This window comes from Narcine bancroftii, chromosome 1 (genome assembly GCF_036971445.1).
Source record: "Narcine bancroftii isolate sNarBan1 chromosome 1, sNarBan1.hap1, whole genome shotgun sequence".
NCBI classification, from domain to species: Eukaryota; Metazoa; Chordata; class Chondrichthyes; order Torpediniformes; family Narcinidae; genus Narcine; species Narcine bancroftii.
The window spans coordinates 385,772,271-385,792,619 of NC_091469.1; the positions used below are offsets into that span (position 1 = coordinate 385,772,271).

General features: G+C 39.5%; 1 protein-coding gene across 10 annotated transcripts in view; it reads left to right on the forward strand.

Moving 5' to 3' along the window:
- invs (inversin) overlaps window positions 1-20,349 on the forward strand; it is a 313,548-nt gene that overhangs the window by 163,576 nt on the left and 129,623 nt on the right. For all 10 annotated transcript variants that reach the window (XR_011349882.1, XM_069913577.1, XM_069913576.1 and 7 more), the window contains one exon: window positions 19,715-19,870. Coding sequence is in view for 9 of the 10 variants with exons in the window: in XM_069913577.1 (XP_069769678.1) it covers window positions 19,715-19,870 (156 nt within the window). In the remaining variant the exon portion in view is untranslated. The remainder of the gene's footprint in view (window positions 1-19,714; window positions 19,871-20,349) is intronic.

The following is a 20,349-nucleotide window of genomic DNA, read 5'->3' on the forward strand; positions in this document are numbered from 1 at the left end:
AGAATTTAACATTTTTAAAGTTCACCAGGCTTTGGGGCTTGAAAGGTAAATGGTTACTGCTCAGGAAGGTTCTTGTGGGTTTTCAGAGAGAGATTTGTTGTACGACGGACACCCAGCCACTTCAGTGTCTTGCTTACAAAACTTGCCCCCTTCAGGGTTCTCCAGATGATAACCTCTTTCTTTTAGGTCACCATAGAGTGCCTTTTTGTTTTTCTTATTCCAAGTGAAACATTAGACAGCACAAGGGCTTTGACCAAGCTGAATCAAGCATTTACAACCCATCTTCCATATGGGGTTTTCCACAAGTTTGCCAGCTTGTCCTGTTCCAGCTTGTCCTGCTGCTGGCTATAACACTGTAAAAGCGATCTGTGTGTGTGTGTGTGTCTGTCTGTCTGTCTGTCTGTCTGTCTGTCTGTCTGTCTGTCTGTCTGTCTCTCTCTCTCTCTCTCTCTCTCTCTCTCTCACTCTCACAAATGAAGTCTCTTGGGCACTCTCCAAGGCTCTTGCAAAGGCTGTGAGGCCCCGATATTTCTAGCATTAGCAGAGCTCCAGTATTTCATTTAAGATCTGTTTTAAAGTGTTTGTATGGTAACCTACTCTAATAAATCTTTCTCAATTTATCTCCCAAAAACATATCTATATACTCTGTCACAATAGTAATACATATATATATATATATACTCTTACCAAGCAGGGATAGGGAGATACTTTGGGAGAGTCGCCCCAGCAGCGAGCAGCATCTTCATCTTGGGCAGCACCGTTTTATTCAAACACAACTTTATTGAAACTTTATTCAAACAGCTGCTGTGGGCGGGGCACAACAAGAGCTCTCTGCTGGCTGAAAGTTTGCTCCTGCCTTCACCAAGGAGTTGTGCATTATTTTGGAGAACATTTACTTTTACAATTTAAAATTTTTATTCACATTTTAGTTTTGTTTATTCATTTTAATTTTGAAAATGTATTCATTTCCTCAATTTTTTTTGCCAATTGGTTGGGTTGACGGTTGCTTGAATTTCAGAAACTGGAGATTTTACTGTATTCTAGGGAGCATTAACTAATACATAACAAGGTATTATCTGTGTAGTATGTAATCCAAAATAGACCAACCAAGAAGTTCCCTTCTTCCCCATCCCCCAACCCATCCGAGTTATTCATATTTACCTGTGTTTGGCTCTGATCCCTTTAAACCATTCTTATCCATGTACCTGTACAAATATTTTTTAAAAGTTGTAATTGTACCCACCTCTACCACTTCAACATATCCACCCCCAATGCAAAACAAATTCCTTCAGATCCCCTTTAAATTGTTCTTTTCTCACCTTAAATTTATGCCTACTAGTTTTAGACTGTCAGCATTCACTTTATCTGTGCCCCTCATGGTTTTGTGCTCCAAGGTCCCAGTCTATCCAGACTCTCTTTATAACTAAAGAGCTCCAGTCCTGATATCTTATGAAATCATTTTTCAACTCCTTTTCCAGTTTAATGACAACCTTCTGTGTGACCAGAACTGTGTGCCGTACTCCAGGTGTGGTCTTACCAACATCTTGTACAGTTGTAAAATGACGTCTCAATTCTTGTAGTCAATTCTCTGACCAATTAGAAGTTACCTATGTACTCCCATGTGTTGAAGGGATGCTTAAAATGCTATTAGATAGGGATTCCAGGATTTGAATGAGGAGCTACATGTTGCTGTAACTGTACTCATCTCTGCAAGTGAAGAATATTTCATAATATTCTGTTTTGTACTTTGGATAATCAGTAGATGGAAAATCCTGACAGAGAACAACCAACTTCCAAACTGTTTTATGTTGACACAATATTTATGTTTTTAAATTTATGGCAAGTGATGGAATGATGAATCATGTATACCCAGACCCCCAGCAATGGCAGGATATAGAAGTTCAGTTTTGGTACTTTTGTTGAATGTCCAGTAGTTATTTGAACTCTTTCACATTGGCCAAGCAAACCTATTTCTTGCCACTTATTATCTAAACCCTTAATTAAGCCCAGCTCATTGGCAACTCCCAACTCTTTGCAACCTAGGTGACATCATGCACCTGTGTGAAACTCATCAATTTTATCAACTTCACTATCAACTTCCACTTCACTCTCAAGTTTACTTGGACTATTTTTGACACCTTTCTGGATCTCTCGTCCTCCTTTTCAAGTGACAAACTATCCACAGATATTTCCTATAAACCCACTAATTCTGACAGCTACCTACCCTACACCTTCCACCATCATGGAACGACGCCATCCTTTTCTCAGTTTCTCAGATTCTGTCACATTTGTTCTCATATTGAGGCTATTTACTTCAGGACATCTGAAATGCCTTCCTTCCCAGGAAATGTAGTTTTCCCTCCACTGTGATTGAAGCCCTCACCAACATCTTTCCATTTCATGCAATTCTATGTAACCCCTACCGCCTTCCAACAAAACAGAGGTGGAGTTTCCTTACCTTTCACCGTACCAGTCTCCACATCCAGCACATTATTCTTTGACCTTTTGACCAGATACATTACAATCTTTCCCCTCCCCATTCCTTTCTGCTTTTCACAGGGACAAATCCCTTCAGTTCACCTTAATTTGCGCATACTTCCCACACATCCCTCCCTGTCCCAGGCACTTTCCCCTGTAGAAGGTATCCCTACACCTCCCCTCTCACCTCCATCCAGGGAGTTTGGCAGCAGAGACACACTCCACTCTCTTCAATCTTCTCTACTGCATTCAGTACTCTTGATCTGGCCTCCTCTACATCAGTGACACCAAGCGCAGATTAGGCGACTGCTTTTCCTAGCATCTGTTCTCTATCCACAATGGCCATATTGAGCTCTTCATTGCATGCCTTTCCCACATTTACCTGCCTGTCCTTGGCTCCTTCTCAGTTAGGGTGAGGCCAAATTCAAATTCATGGATCACCACCTCATATTCCACCCAGATATCCTTCAGCCCTATGGTACGACATTGAATTATCCAATTTCAGGTAAACCACATCCACTTCGGTTGCTTGCTCCCTGTTTCTGGCCCACACAGATCTTCTCGCGTGCAGTTCTTTCCAATACCTTCTACCCCTCTCTTCCTGTTAGACAGTTTCTTTCTGCCACTTGGTTTGACTGCATCTTCCCATCATGCACAAAATCTTCCCACTAGTTCTCCTAATCCCCCTTCCCCTACTGTCCCTATTTGCCCACCATTCCTCGCTCATCTTGTTTGACTCATCACTTTCAAATTTAGTTTTAATGTCTGAGTGTGTATATACATACAACCATGAGATTATTTTTCCTGTGGGCCAGGCAGAATTTCTACTTATCAGTAGTGCAAATCTACTCAAGAAAAGATGCATGCAAAAGAGAGAAATGTAAACAAAAAAGAAATGCAAACAAACTGCAACGCAGAAAATAAATATTCAGTAATAAATAATGTGCAAAGTAAGTGTCCTTAAATGAATCTCTGATTGAGTTTTTGGTTTAGGAGTCCGATGGTACAGGGGCAACAAACGTTCCTGAACCTGGTGGTGCAAGTCTTGCTGATAGCAGCAACAAAACAGAGTATGTCAGGGTGATGTGGATCCTTGATGATTGCTGCTCCTCTCCAGTGTGATGTTCCATGTAGATTTTCTTGATGGTGGGGAGAGTTTTGCCCATGATGTACTGGGCTGTGTCCACTACCTTTTGCAGGGCTTTCCGCTCAGAGGAATGGTGCCTCCATACCATGCCATGATGCAGCCGGTCAGCACACTTTCCATGACACATCTGTAGAAGTTTGCTAAGGTTTTCAATGTCATACCAAACCTCTGCAAACTCCTGAAAGAGTAGAGGCCCTGACGTGCTTTCTGCCTGATGATATTTGTGTGTTGTGTCCTGGAAAGGTCCTCTGAATAGTCACTCAAAGGAATTTAAATTTTTCATCCTCTCCACTTCTGAACCCCCAATGACCACTGGATCATTGTACACCTCTGGTTTTTCCATCCTGAAGTCCACAATCAGCTCCTTGGTTCTGTTGACATAGAGTGCCAGAATGTTGTGAGTACAAAAGTCAAGTTTTCAATCTCCCTCCTGTATGTTGACTTATTACCCCCTTTTATACAACTCACTACTGAGGTATCATCAGTAAAAATGTAGATGGTTTTATTGTCGTAGCGAGCCGCACAGTCATAGGAGCAGCGGGTTAGGTACGCAGTCCTGTGATGCTCTGGTAATGATGAAGATTGTGGAGGAGATGTTCTTACCAATCTTCATTGATTCTGGTCTGGAGATGAGGAAATCCAGGATCCATTGGGGTACTGAGCCCCAGGTCTTGGTGTTTGCTGATCAGTTTTATGGGGATCATGGTGTTGAATGACAAACTGTAGTCGATAAAGAGCATCCTGATGTCTGCCTCCTTCATTATCAGATTCCATATTTGCAATTCTCTGTTGTTTTCATTTATCATCTTTCAGCCTGTGATCTTTACCTTTCCTTCCCCCACCTGGCTCCATCTGCCCATCAGTCCCTCCTCACATAGAACCACCTCAACCTCTGCCCTGCCCCCTCCCTCCCCCCCCCCCCCCCCCACCTTACCTCTTTATACTGGCTCTCTCCCCTTTACACACTCAGTTCTGATGTAGAATCTCTACCCAAAACATTGGCTTATCTAGATTCTGCCTGACCTACAGAGTTTCTCCAGCACATTTTATTTTGCTCCAGATTCCAGCATTTGTAGCCTCTTGTGCTTTCATGTGAAATATTGTGGAACTGCTTAGCTCTGGCCATGCAATAATGCTTCAGCTAAATGCATGTTTTTGTACTGACTTTGATAACCATGGACATAAATAGTCACTGTGTCTGAGTACTTAGTCGATAAAGATTGCTTGCTTCTAACCAAAACTTTTTTTAATTTACCTCCACTAATTTAAATTACTGAAAATATTAAGCATTCTTTATTTAAACAAGTTGTCCTGCCTTTAAGTAGATGTCTTTTTATGCCCATGGTAAGATCTGCAACAATTACCACAGTTTAACACATTTTGTGCATAGAACATTACAGTACACAAAATACGATCCTCGGCCCTAGTCTGTGCCGAACTTTTATTCTGCCTAATCCCACTGACCTGCCCCATTCCATAACCCTCCAAACACCTCCCATCCATGCATCTGTCCAAATTGTTCTCAAATGTGTTAAATGAGCCCACATTCAAAACTTAAACTGACAACTCATTCCATCCTCCCACCATTTTCTGTATGAAGACATTCCCCCTTTGGTTCCCTCTAAACCTTTTCCCTTTCACCCTTAATCCTTGTCCTCTACTTTGTATCTCACCTACCCTCAGTGGAAAAAGCCTACTTGCATTTACTCTATCTGTACCCCATATAATTTTGATTACCTCTTATCAAATCTCCCCTCTTTTTCTATGCTTGAGAGAATAAAGTCCTAACCTGTTCAATCTTTCCATCGCTCAGTTCCTGAAGTTCTGGCAATATCCTATTAAATCTTCTCTGAACTCTTTCAATCTTACTGATATCTTTCCTGTAATTAGGTGACCAAAACTGCACACAATACTCCAAATTTGGCCTCACCAATGTCTTATACATTGATTTATGAAGGTCTCTTTACAACCCTGTGTACCTGTGATGCCACTTCAGGGAATTATGTACCTGTATTCGCAGATTCCTCTGTTCTTCTGCACTCCCCAGTGCCCTACCATTTACCATGAATGTCCTGCTGTGGTTTGTCCTTCCAAAATGTAACACCTCACACTTCTGCCATTTTTGTTTCTTTTTAAAAATATTTTTATTGAATTTAACATACAAGCATAAATACAAAATTGACATACATAATAATTCATTTGTATACAAGTATGCACGAAAAAAAGTAGATAAAAATACATCAATAATTGCTTATAATACCTCAAAGATATTTAATTGAATTCATTCATGCAACCATGTTAATCCCTTTTATTAAAATAATGTATAAAATAAAGGGAAAAAGAAAGAAAAAAACTAACTCTAATCTAGCCCCTCGCTCTAATCAAGATTACCTTTTGAATCAATAAAAGAAAAATTAATAATGTAGAGCCCTGGCAGCCCCCGGAGAACAGGCAATGAACCACTGAGACAGACAATAATTGTTAATTCTTCCATTGATAAAAAACATTCAAAGAATGGGTCCCAGAATTTCGTAAATTGAAATTTCCTAATTTTGATATTATATTTAATGTTCTCTAAACTTAAATATGACATAAAGATCATATAATCACTCTGAATGGGTAGGTGAAGAGTCTTTCCATTTCAATAAAGTTGCTCGACTGGCTATCAATGTGGTAAAAGCTAAACCTTTTCCTGAGATGCTGATATAAATTTACCTGAATCACGAGAAGAACCAAACAAAGCAATTCACGGGCAAGTTTCCAAATTAATCTTAAGAATCATTGATAAAGTTTTGAAAATGTCTTTCCAGAATCTATCTAAATTTGGGCACTCCCAAAACATATGGATCAAGGAAGCTTGCCATTTTTCATCCCATTTTTACAGCTGTTCCAGATCCGTCTGTTAACTTTAAAGTTTTCCTTGCTGTTTACAACACCTCCAATCTTTGTGTCATCTCTAAATTTGCTGATCCAATTTATTACATTATCATCCAGATCATTGATGTAGAATGGGGCGACACGGTTAGAGTAGTGGTTAGCACAACTGTTACTTGTGCTAGCGATTGGGACCGGCATTCGAATCCTGCACTGTCCGTAAGGAATTTGTACGATCTCATCATGTCTGCGTGGTTTTTCCCCAGGGGCTCCGGTTTCCTCCCACAGTTTAAAAATGTACCAGAGGTTGTAGTTAACTGGGTGTAATTGGGTGGCACAGACTCATGGCCGAAAGGGCCTGTTACTGCTGTATGTCTTAAATTTAAATTTTTTAAAATTTAAATATATAACAAATAACAATTGTCCAAAGCACTGATAACTGAGGCATACCACTAGTCACAAACTATCATAGCAGGGCAGACTTAAGGGGCCATGTGGTCTTCTCCTGCACATACAGTATTTTCTTGTGTTCTTGGATTATTAAATGTTGCAGTACTAAATGAATGAGATGTATTCCTATCACTTTTTTTTAGCAAGAGATTAAAGGAATGCTTTGCCTTAAATACTAACAGCTGTACTCAGTTCTACTCCTTCATTGCCATTTACAGATTTACTTTAACATTTATTCTCTTACAAGTGCAATATTAACATAAACCCTAAATATTTCCTCCTTCTGTTGAACTTATCCTTTCAAAGCACCAAAAAATTATGCTTTAGAATCTCCCTAGTGTAAATAACAACCACTTTGCTAGCTCCCAAATTCATCAAACCATATTACAAGTTTCTAAAATCACCAGTGGACTGATTTACTCCTTGTTTAATGTTTGCAAAACATCTAAAGTGAATGAAACTGAAATCGTATGACAGAAATAGATCTTTCACTGTTGCACAAATAAAGCTGATAGTAAAATGGCCTGTCGCCATTTCAGGAAGCAAAACCCTGCAAGGCAAGCAACTGGAAGAGGGTGGTGTTGAGGGTGTGGGCGAGGAAGAATGATTAGGAATCAGAATAGTAAGTGGTTCCAGTTAAAAGTACAATCAACTGCACTCATGTTCAAAATAAATGTTCTGACTACTAAACAACAGGCAGCTAGAAAATTTCAGCTGTTTAATTAGTTACAAGATACTCACTGGGCAACTGAAATTTAGTGAGGAAGATTGAAAGCCAAAATAATTTCCATTGTAGTCTAAAAAAATATCAGTAAGGCATCTTTATTGTTTAATGAACTCTGTTTCATACTCAAATCAGAATCAAAATTTATTGACATGAGCGTCACAAAATCTGTTGTTTTACAGTTGAGGAATTATTACTATAAATTACATTTTAAAAACAAATACATTAATGCCAAAGAACAGAAAGTTGTGAAATTTTTTCTTTCATTAACTTATGGTTTGATTGCATTAGGCTTTTGTCATGATGTTTTCTCTTTGCTTATAGACTCCAATATCTTGCCAACAACAGGGGTCAAGTTAGCAAGCCAATGTTCTATTTGTCTTCCTTTATGAATGAAGGAGTCACATTTCTTGCTTACCATTTCACTGATATTCTCAAAACGCTGAGCTTTGAATAACTACATCTGAAGACCTGTAATATTTCTGCATCCTCTTTATACCTTTTGATACAGGCCATCATGTCCTCATGATCTGTCTGCCTCTATTTCCATTAACTTTTCCTAAAAGCTGACCATTCTTCAGCTTTTGGTGAAAATTTGATTACATCTGGTTCTGTGCTAAACCCTGGTCATCCTTTACTTTTTTTGCTTGTTGCTGTGTCTTGATTCTCTGTAGTCTGTGAACTGTTTAAAAGTTTCATTGTGTCAGTACTCTTGTCCAAAACACCTTGCCTCTGAGGTCTTCATTACCTTCATTCTCCATCCCTTGCCAACCTACCTCCCATCCGTCCTCCACCCTGGAAGTCTTAATCCCATCATCATGGGCAGTGTAGCAGCCTGTCTTTTTTTCCATTGGTCTTCTTTTGTACCTCTATCTTTAAAAGCAATTTTCCTGGTCCCCTTTCTGTCCACCAAATTTATGATTAGTCTTTATTTCTTTGATCTGTGTAACTTCACCTTGTGAAATTTCTTCAGATAATTTTGCATTGAAGGTAAAAAGTAAATAAAAAGGAAGTTATTATTATCCTTTCATGTACAAAACCTGCTTAGGCTGCATAATATAGATGAGAATTCTATACCCTGGTAAGGAAAAAGTAATCAAACTATGAATATGTGTGTGGTGGTTAAGAGTGAAAGTGGTGATTTAAGCCTTCAGAATAACTAAAGTTCAGATTTATTGTCAGAGTATTTACATGGCATCACATACAATAACCCTACGAATATTCTTTCTGTGGGCCAGGCAGAATTTTCTATATAACATTATTGCAAAAAATAGAACTAGGATACAAAAGAGATAAATATAAACAAAGAAATAAACATAAGCAAACTGTGAAAAACAGAAAGAAATATTCAGTAGTAAATAATGTGCATATTAAGAGTCCTTAACTGAGTCTCTGAGTTTGTTGTTTAGGAGTTTGATGGTGTAAGGGTAGCAACTGTTATATCCATATATGTACATAAACTAGTGACATCCATGGAAATGCATTTCTCTAGCATATGTCCTGATGATTTGATAAAATCGTGAAAAAAATGGTCATAACAGCCATTGCATTGGTTTCATGGGATTTTTGCAACTCAGTTACAGCAGACTATCAGGGGAATCTTTGTGGAAATTAAAATCCTATATTGCTTAGAGGAATGCATATACATCCCTCCTCAAGTGAAGCAAAACAAGTGAAAACCCAAATCACTATGAAGAATAAAAAGATAATTTGAAGGAAAGGAGCACCAAGTACACCATGGTTTGTATTCAAACCACGTGTTATTAGTAATAGAGCTATATACCATAATCATCTGTGTGAATAGCATCGAGGGAGAGATTATGCAGTAATTTATTTCGTACCATTACAGATCACCTACTATTTAAAATTAGAAAACATGAGCTTCAGATTTGTTTTTGGAAATTGTAGGAGGAGAAAGAGGTAACTTGTATCAAAAGATCCAGCACTGCCACAGTACTACTGTGACCCTATGTAGTTACCCAGAAAAGGAGGCAACATGATGGGTTAACAGTGTTCTATCAAACCCTGCCCATAACTTTGATGGGCAGGGTTAATGGTGTTAAAATGAAAGCGATGCCAAGACCAATATTTATTTCAGTCCATGCCCATCCCATTGCCCCAGAGCTTCTTTAAGATGCACGATGGATGTGTTATGAAGTTCTTGTGGCTAGGGTCTCCATGGAAAAATTGATTTTGGGTTACGAACTGGGAGGTCTGAAATTACCAGACTTCAACAAATATTATTGGGAGGCCCAGTCAAGGTTTATCACTTCTCTCGATGAAGGAGGCTCAAATTTGACTACACACTGTAGGAGAAAAGTTAACAGCAGAGTTAATATATAAGAGGGACACTAAATTGATATCAAGCGAAACAGATAACACCATATTAAACCATGTAATTCAGACATGGGAAAAAATAAATCAATGTTTCGGGCTAAAGGTGGGTAATCTCCTAAAATGCACTTGTCCCAGAACAAATTAATACCTATGACTCTAGATAATAAGATCCTGGACACCTGGTGCCAGAAGGGGATCAGGTGTATCAAGGATTGTTATGAACGGGGTCAAATCATGTCATTTGAACAGTTGAGGAATAAGTATGATTTGTTGAATAAAACTTTTTTCTGCTACCTTCAGTTAAGATCTTTCTTAAGGGATAATTTGGGACCATCTATGGCCCTACCCGTGTGTAGTGACATGGAGATTCTAATTCAAAAAGGGAATATGCACAAGTTCATCTCTATGATGTATTTCCGATTCCAAAGTGGGAGCCCAAAGCTGGGCTTACAAAAGGCAAGGGAAAGGTGGGAGTCCGACTTTGGCACAACAATCCACAAACGGTGCTGGTCAGACCTGTGTCGGGACAGCATGACAGCAGTTATAAATGCCAGGTACAGGTTGGTTCAATATAATTTCTGTACCTCCCACCACAAAAATTACATAAATCCAAATCAGACGTTTTGGAAATGTGCTTAAGGTGTGGTGTGGAAATTTGGATCTTTACCATTCAACCTGGCTGTGTACAAAGGTGAGATCCCTCTGGGAAGAGCTGGGGACTTTCTGAAAAAAAAAACTACAAAGGTGGATTTTCCACAGAATCCGGAATTGTCCCTTCTGGGAAACCTTATGGACGTGTGTTTTTAAACACTGAATTTAAAAATTCAGTCTGTGAAGGTCGCCTTGGCGGTAGCCAGGAAATGTATAGTGGTCACGTAGAAGTCTGACTCCCAACTAAACATTACACAATGGAATACGGAGATGCAAAGTTGTATACCCTTGGAGAAAATCACGTACAATTTAAGGAGAAAATATGACACATTCGTTAGGACGTGGCAGCCTTATTTGCAACATATAGGTTCGCAGATATAGTTATACCCCTTCTAAATAGAATAAAGGTAAAATCCATTCTAATAGTGGAATGATTGAGATAAATGAAGTGGTCAGGGCACAGGTGACGTGCTCTTGTTTCGTATCTTTTTCATTTTACTTCATGTTACTTTGGGTTTATATTTGGTTCCTGCAATTTAATAATGTTTTCCTTGTGGTATTATGGTATGGGAGGAAAGGGAGGGTGGTTGCGGAGAAGGGCTCTGAATGTAATATATCATTGTCGAGAAAGATTTGTATTGTTTTTGATTTGTGTGAGTCTTAGAAAATCAAAAATAAAATATTCAAAAAATGTTCTATTAAGCTATCTTGACCGATACAATTTTGTGGTGCATGTTCTCAGTGCCATCTTCTGCAACTCATAGTTATTTGGTATTCATTTTTTTTCAGTGATATTACCTCGGACAGGATTAGGCCTTTTGCACATTAAAGAATTTGGGAAGAGTTAGGGTGCCCCCTTTGGTAACTATGGGTAATTGCCATAATTGCTACATATTGTGGCTTTGGCTTCTCACACAAGGAGTGCTGCAGCCCTGAAATTAGGGTGTGTTCATTACCAGTGTTGTCTAGCATTGCTTAGCTCCATAGTGACAAATGAATACTGTGCCATAAGAAATTCAATCCAGCTGCATATCCATAGACACTGAAAGCTTTTCATTGTCTAGCTTAATGGTGAAAGTGAAATTCCTCCTCCTTAGTGTCGGAAACATGTAGCATATTTGCAGAAGCCAGTCTACAGTGCTGTCGTCAGTTACTGGACATGACGGTAGCTGAGCTAGCTGTTCCAACAATGTCCTTTTTGTATTTGCCTGGCCTGAGAATCCTCTTGGTCACTGTGACTCCATCATTGAAAATTGGAATTACAAGACAACTTGTGTACTTGGAATGAGAAACAAGCAAATAGTATCAGAGTGACTGATACTGGAAAAAAGCAGGCCTTGCTGACACAGCAGCTCTTTATTGTTGTGCCATTATAGGCTTCCCATATGCTACTTGTTCAACAGATTAACAACCACTATTTCATAAGAAGAGGAGCATAAAGCAGAATTAGGAGTTCAGAAAGGTCAAAACTTGCCAGTAAAAGGCATGAATGAGCCAAATCTTCTGAACAGCAAGAGATCGCTTATCTAATTCTTTAGTCCTTACCAGTTTTAGAGCCTGTTGAACATTTGACATAAATCCACAGCCAATTGCTGCACAATCAGTTGTGATGTTTTGTTCTGTACCATGACAACAAACTACTGTGAATGCTCGGACCAAGAAAAGCCTTCTAAATTTTACTTTATTGGATTCCTTAGTAGATTAACGATTTCCTACACAATTCTAAAATGTGCTGTCTTCTACACAATTATAGCAGAACCCCTGATATATTTTTAAAAATGTGACCATTCAATTTCATGAACAAAGGAAACGCTGGAAAATGTGTTGCTACAAGAATTATGTGCTGTTGTAACTGAAGTGTAGAGCACAATCTGCATGTGGTCTTTTATTTATTTTAGCTAAGCATGATTTTGTCATGGCAGGGTTATTTCTACCCTTTCTCGCCTTTTACAAAATGTATCATTAAAGACTTGGGATCTAATATTTTACACTTAAGATTCTAAAAAGGGAAAAGGAATAAAGTGCGTACAATTTGATGCAGTCAATTTTTTTCACTCCTATTGTGACAAGTATTTTCTTGTTTGCACGTGATATTGAACCCCTTCCTAAATTGTTATTGCAGCAGACAGAGAGAAGGTTCTCAACAAAAGTGCTCCAGTTTGTATTCAGTCTCCAAGCTGCAATGGGAGCATTGGATGCAGTAGATGACCCCCTGCAGATTCACAAGTGAAGTGTTATTTCACTTGGAAGGACTGTCAGGGCCTCGAATGGTGGTGAGGGAGGAGGTTACTAGGAGATGGATTCATGCACTGCCAAAACTAGGCTACCCGCAAATTGTAAAAACAATAGGTAATATTCAACCTTGACACTCTCCAACCAGATGGTATTAACATCAACTTCTCTAGTTTACATTGAACATCTCCAGGAGTCTCTCCATATCTCTGTCTTCTTTCCTTCAGCTCCCCACCCCCTCTCTTCCCTCTCCATTCAGAGCTAACCCCTCCTCCTATCACCTCTGCTATTTTTTCTCTTCTCCCCTCCCAGCCATTATCCACATTTAACCTCTTAACTGTTAGCTTGTACTCATCACCTTGCCCCTTCTTCCCTCCTCTCCTTCCCCCAACTTTTTATTCACTCATCTGTCTGCTTTTTACTCCTATCTTGATGAAGGTCTCAGGCCTGAAACTTCCAAAGGATGCTAAATTTATCCAAAAAAATTGCCAGTGCTGCTTTAAACAGTCTGTTAGAGGAGCCGATAGAGTTTTAATCAACCTACAAGCACGGAGGTCTGTTACCAAAATGGCGGCATTACACGAGGCGTTGCAAACTCCAGCGAAGATGCAAACCTGCGCGGGGCACCAGAAATGGGAGAAACACTCCTATTGCTAAGGCAAAACCTGGGATATGACCCTACAGGAAGGTGACCATGGTGGAAGGCTCTGTAACTTAAGGACCCACACAGGTTGCGCGCTGTTGCCAACTTGCAATTAAAGGACTCTTATAGGCTGCAGGCTGCTGGAGACTGGTTCATGGGAATCAGGATGCTGAGTGCAGAAAGGATCCCGAAGGACCTTTCAAGTGCTGTAAGCTTCCTGATCATATCAGACCTTTAGATCTGGCACTCGGGTTGCCAGTGGAGTAAGTGAGGCTGTAGGCAAACGCACAGGCACTCAGTGTCTCTGAAGGGACACTTGCTTATCTTTCGTTTAATATTGGGGGCAGCAGACAATGCTAATGGTGTCTTCTTGCTTGCCTTGATGGCAGGCAAAAGTCAAAGAATATCAGGTATATTACATTTTTTGTATTATTACATAGCAACAAAATGAAAAGAAATCTAGTCTTGCCCTACAATTACAAGATCTGCAGATTTTCTTGTTTAATTTGTTTTAAGAATAATATATATAATATTTCAAGTGCTGAACCTTGAATCAAAACTAAGAGCATGGTAACTGCTTGTATTTGATTTATTTTGCTCACCATCTGGCAGGCTTATTTCTGCTATTTTCCTGTTTTATTTTAGATATCTATCATCTCCAGAATTTTGATTTCAAGAGTGTTTTCCTACCTTTTAAATATATTCAGTCCAAACATAACAATGAACTGTAAATAAATTATTAAACATTGTGCAGATTGACCTGAACAACTTTTCTTCCTTGGGTCAGAAACTACTGCATTGCAAACTATTGAAAGTAGGGAAAATGTGCAAGTTAGATAATTTATAGTTTAATTACTGTGTTATATAAGACCCATAGGCATATTAAGAATTTTTTTTTAGTGTATTTACAGGTAAGTTGGCGAACAAGTCCTCCCTCCAAGGCCCCTTGTTGATAATGCGTGTATGTGAGCCTTCACTCACCTCCATGGAAATCCTCCAGCCAAACCTGAATTTGCTGATGCTCTGCTCACTGGAGCTCTTCACTGTGTTGGGCTGAGAAAGGCAGGCACCCACGCTTGCTTGTGGCCCACCACTGGCCTTCTCGCGCACAAGCATCAGCAGGAACACATCCTCCTGCCCGCTGCACGCCGAGGCTCAGGCTGCTTCCCTACCACCGTGCAAATGCCGATTGATTGACAGGTACACTGGGGCCCACGCACATGAGGGTGAGGAAGGGAAGCCTCACCAGGACAATGACAAGGCCCACCACCGCAGAGAGCAGATCCCACCAGTTGATTGACAGGCATACGAGGGCAGGAGGAAGAGAAGCCAGTCAACAGGCAGGGCCCACCGTTGCGGTCAGCAGATCCCGCCAATTGATTGACAGACACGCCGGGACACATGCGTATCCATACAAAGGAGGAGGGGAGGCCGGTCACCAGGGAAATGGCTGGGCCCACCGTCACGGGGAGCAGGCTGAGCCCTCAACCTGACAGGCCATTCGTTCACTGCCGCCCCTATGCCTCATTCAATTTGCTCAGGAGGCGTGCTCGTCGAACAAAGGTTCAGCATGGAGCCTGATCACCGAGGCCCAGCACTTCCCTCAAAGCAAGTGATCAATCATACCATCGGGATGATTGCCATTGCATTGCTGACCAGAGCTGCCGTGGTCAGCTTTCTCATCAGGGGAAGTGAGCGATGGCAGCGGCTCCAGAACGCACAGGCCACCCAAGGGAAGGTGATCCACAAACCTGCGGGCTTGCTTCCTGGACAGCTGCAGCACCTCCATGGGCTTCCTGAAGCTGGACGAGTAGCCAGCAACCTGCTCAATTTCACCTTTACGTACAAGACCCTGGGGGATATTTTTGAGCCAATTTATGGGGGGAAGAATGGGTCTTGCATGCCGTCGAATATGGTAGTTGACAGAAACCAGGTTGCTGAATTTTCATATTATTTTAAAATGAAATTAGTATCTGCCATAAGGATTAGAATTATCTTTTTTTAAAATCCATCTATTTGAATGTGATAAACAACAGGCTGTTCAAATTAATTTGCAGCAAACCAACCAGATATCTTGGAAATCTCAGCTCATGAGCCAAAATTTTCCCTGAGTAAAAGACTTAGAAGGATTCCCTCCTGTTTGTCATATCCAAAAAGTTCAAAATGTCATTATTCATGATTAAAGTCAAAGTAGTGGGATTAATCAGATTGTATGTTGACATTGGCTGACCTTCAAGAACCTTGCTTTTTTTTTGACCATGTACAATTTAATGAATGCACAGAACAAAATCCCTAATTTAAACATAGTTACACTGAAACATGAAAATCTTCAGACTCTGTCATTGCAGTAAAAATACAAAATTGTTGGAGGATCTCAGCAAGTCTCGTACTGTCCATAGAAAGTAAAGATCCAGAAGTGATGTTTCAGGCCTGAGCCCTTTTTTTTTTTTTTTTTTTTTTTTTTTTCCACACCATAAATCACATTAGCCATGATATACACTATTTCTTTTCACACATATACAGTTACTTTTTCTCCCCCCCCCCCTTTCCTCCCAAACCACCCCCCCACCCTCCCCCTCTCATCCATTTTAGGTATACAATCTAGGTTGCATTAAGCCAGTCAGACAATGTTGTCATTCAACAAAATTACACCAGAAATTCTACTGAGTCCATTCTTTTCTTTCCTTCTCCTTCCATCAACTTAGGTAATGTTTGTCCCCGGTAGGTTTTCGCTATTGTATTTAATGTAAGGCTCCTATACTTGTTCGAATATTTCAATATTATTTCTTAACCAATATGTTATTTTTTCTAATGGAATACATTTATTCATTTAAATTTGGTAGTTTCTTCCTTTTAATTTGGTTATGTATTCCATTAATATTTAAAGACATATAGTTCAGCGTAGCCCTTTTATATTTTGTTTATCTCTTTCCGTTTTTCCATCATTACCTTTCCTCCTTTTCCATTTCTGTTTTCTTATTTTCAACTCTTTATAAGACAACATTCCTACAACATCTAACATTTTCCTTATTCTCCTATTTCTATCTTATTTATCCCCAATCTCCCCTTCACCTCCTGAGTTGTCCTTTATCCCTTGTCGGACAACCACATCTCCCCTCTCCATTTGGATTTGCGAATCCCCTCGCAAGCGTCAACTGATTTTGCAGTGACCGCTATTTCCCCCCACCCCGCCTCCCCCAGAAAAGATTTCACTTTTCATATGTCACAAAGGTCCCTCTTTTAATTCCCTCCTTATTCTCTCTATTCCATTACCTTCCCTTATTAATTCTTGTCTATACTATCTATATTTTCCTCTAAGTACAGATACATTCATGTATGCTCATTGTCTCTATTCACTCTTATACCTCTTTACCTGCATACATATCAATCGTGATCATTTTTACTCTCATTACCCGTCTTCATCCCTCAGTCTATTTTTGTCTTTACCCACATACATATCAGTCGTGATCATTTTAACTCTCATTACCCATCTTCCTCCCTCAGTCTATTTTTGTAATTGTTCTGCAAATTTTCGTGCTTCTTCTGGATCCGAGAATAGTCTGTTTTGTTGTCCTGGAATAAATATTTTCAATACCGCTGGATGCTTTAGTATAAATTTATACCCTTTCTTCCATAAAATCGCCTTTGCTGTATTGAACTCTTTTCTCTTCTTTAGGAGTTCAAAACTTATATCTGGATAAATGAAGATTTTTTGCCCTTTATACTCCAGTGGTTTGTTGCCCTCTCTTACTTTTTCCATTGTCTTCTCCAGTACCTTTTCTCTTGTAGTATATCTTAGGAATTTTACTACAATAGATCTTGGTTTTTGTTGTGGTTGTGGTTTAGAGGCCAATACTCTATGTGCCCTTTCTATTTCCATTTCATGCTGTAGTTCTGGACATCCTAGGGTCTTAGGGATCCACTCTTTTATAAACTCCCTCATATTCTTGCCTTCTTCATCTTCCTTAAGGCCCACTATCTTTATGTTATTTCTTCTGTTATGGTTTTCCATTGTATCTATTTTTTGAGCTAGTAGTTCTTGTGTCTCTTTAGTTTTTTTATTAGATTTCTCCAATTTCTTTTTTAAGTCTTCTACCTCCATTTCTGCTGCTACTGCCCGCTCTTCCATCTTGTCCATTTTTTTTCCCATTTCTGTTAAGGTCATCTCCATTTTAATTATTTTCTCCTCTGTGTTGTTTATTCTTTTTCTTAAATCCTTAAATTCCTGTGTTTGCCATTCTTTAAATGACTCCATGTATCCTTTAATAAGAGCAAGTATATCCTTTACCTTGCCTATCTTTTCTTCTTCTATTTCACCATACTCTTCCTCTTCTTCTTCCTCTGGGTTGACCATCTGTTGTTTCTTTGTTGCCCTTTCCTCCTCTTCTATCTTGTTTCTATTGTCTTCTGTGGTCTCTTCTTGCTGCAGGTGTTCTGCAGCTGTCGTTGCCGGCTGTGGAGATCGACTCCCCAGCTGGTCCCCCCTCCCGTCGGTGTGTTTTTTTTCATTCGCATCGCGCATGCGCGAAACTTCGCGCATGCGCGGTTGCGCACTTTTGCTCGGCTCTGCGAGCCATTTTTGTAGTCCATTATTTACCGACCTGAGGGAGCGGGTTTCTCTCTCCGCAGCGGGCCTCTTCGGACAGGTAAGGCCTTCACCTTTTTCCTCCTTTGTCTTCTCTTCCTCTCTTCTTACCGTTGCTTTCGACTTTTCTTTTTTTGTCGCCATCTTCTTTCCACCTTTATACTCACTTTTCTGTAACTTTTATTTCTGTGCCTTTGTGTTTTCTCTTGTTTTTCCCGACTCTTCTGGAGAGGGCTGGAGTTCACCGTCCGGCCACTACTCCATCGCGTGACTCCTCCCTCCTGAGCCCTTCTTCAAGGTAGGGCTCAGCCCTGAATCATAGGAATACAGTACCCTCCATAATGTTTGGGACAAAGATATCTTTTTCTTTTATTTCCCCTTATACTCCACAGTTTTAAATTTGTAATCCAACAATTCGCATATAATTAAAGTGCACATTCCAGACTTTATACCAGGTTATTTGTATACATTATGGTTTGACTGTGTAGAAATTACAGCACTTTTTAAACATCGCCCCCTCATTTCAGGGCACGGTAATGTTTGGGACAATTGGATTCATAGGAGTTTGTGAGAACTCAGGAATGTTTAATTGCTTCATTGGTACAGGGATAAGAGGGCTCGGCTTCTAAGCTTTGATCACCTTTGGAATCTGTAGTTGCCATTTTTCAACATGTCAACGACAGTCAAAAAAGTAATTGAGGCGGAAAAACCAAAAGAAAACAGTAAGAAACATCGCCCAAACCTTAGGATTACCAAAATCAGCAGTGTGGATCACCATGAAGAAGGAAGAGATGACTTAGTAATCTCAAAGGGACTGGTATTCCAAGGAAGATCTCCACTGCTGATGACAGAAGAATTCTCATCATAATGAAGAAAAATCCCCCAACACATGTCCAAAAAAATCAGAAGATCAGGCAGGTATGGATACTGTCTGCAAAATACTTCATGAAAAGAAATATAGAGGCTACACTGCAAGATACAAACTGCTAGTTAGCCACAGAAAGGATGGCCAGAACACAGTTTGCCAAGAAGTATTTAAAAGAGCCTGTGGAATTCTGGAAAACAGTCTTGTGGACAGAGGAAACCAAGATTAACCTGTATCAGAGTGATGGCAACACCAAAGTGTGAAAGTGTAAAAGAACTGCTCAAGATCCAAAGCATTTTACCTTTGCCTGGTTTGAATCTTGCACTAATCATGGACTAATACAACAGCACAAAAGGAGCTTTTTTGCCCATTAGTGTTGCTCTGAATACCTATTATCTATCTATCTTATTTATTGCCTTTTTATTCAATTAACTTTACTATTCTAGTTTTTTTTTAACATGCAGCAAGTAAGACAATAAACAGTATTAAAACTGCAGTTTGCTTGCTTTCTAAATTATAGTGGACAATAACAAAAAAAAACATTCATTATTCTTTCACATTTGAAGAACTGTACTTAATAGTACATTGTTTGATAATTTTTTTAATTTTAAAAATAATAAATTTAATTGGGTTAACCCATCCATGTGTACTTACAAATATATTGTCCTGATTAAATATCAAAAGCTCCATTTAAAAATGTTTGGTGCTTTTGTTTTCAATGCATCTAGCTCTGCATGCAGCAGTCCTCGCAGGACATGTCAACACAGCAAAACTCCTATTGGAACATGGGGCACAGGTAGATGCTATGGATGTGATGAAGCATACACCACTTTTCCGTGCTTGTGAGATGGGCCATAAGGAGGTGATCCAGACACTCATCGAAGGTTAGTTTTGTTTATAATGTGTTGTCACAGAATAATACTTGAGACTGCAGAATATTTATGAATGGCTTCTCTTAGTAAATCCACTAGTCTTCACTTGAGTATTTTAAAGTATCAAATGTTTTCTGCTAATCTAACTGGACTCCTCCACTATCTATGGAGGAGACATATATATAATTTTCATTTATATTAACACAAGTTTATTCCATTAATAGAAATGAAAATTGCCCATCTAGTTGGTGAATGACATCAAATTTTTCACCTGGCATGGTTAGGTCAGTGCAAGGGAGAATAAAATGAAATTTAAATGACTAGAGAGTAAAAAGACTTTCCAGGATCCCTTCCTTTCTGTTCTTTAAAAACTTAGAAAATTCTGAAAAACACTTTCCTGAGATAACTTTCAACAGAACCACTTCATCTAGCTGAGAAACTTAGATTCAAATGGAAAGACCACTGTCTGTTTGGGTCAGCACCACTGGGCT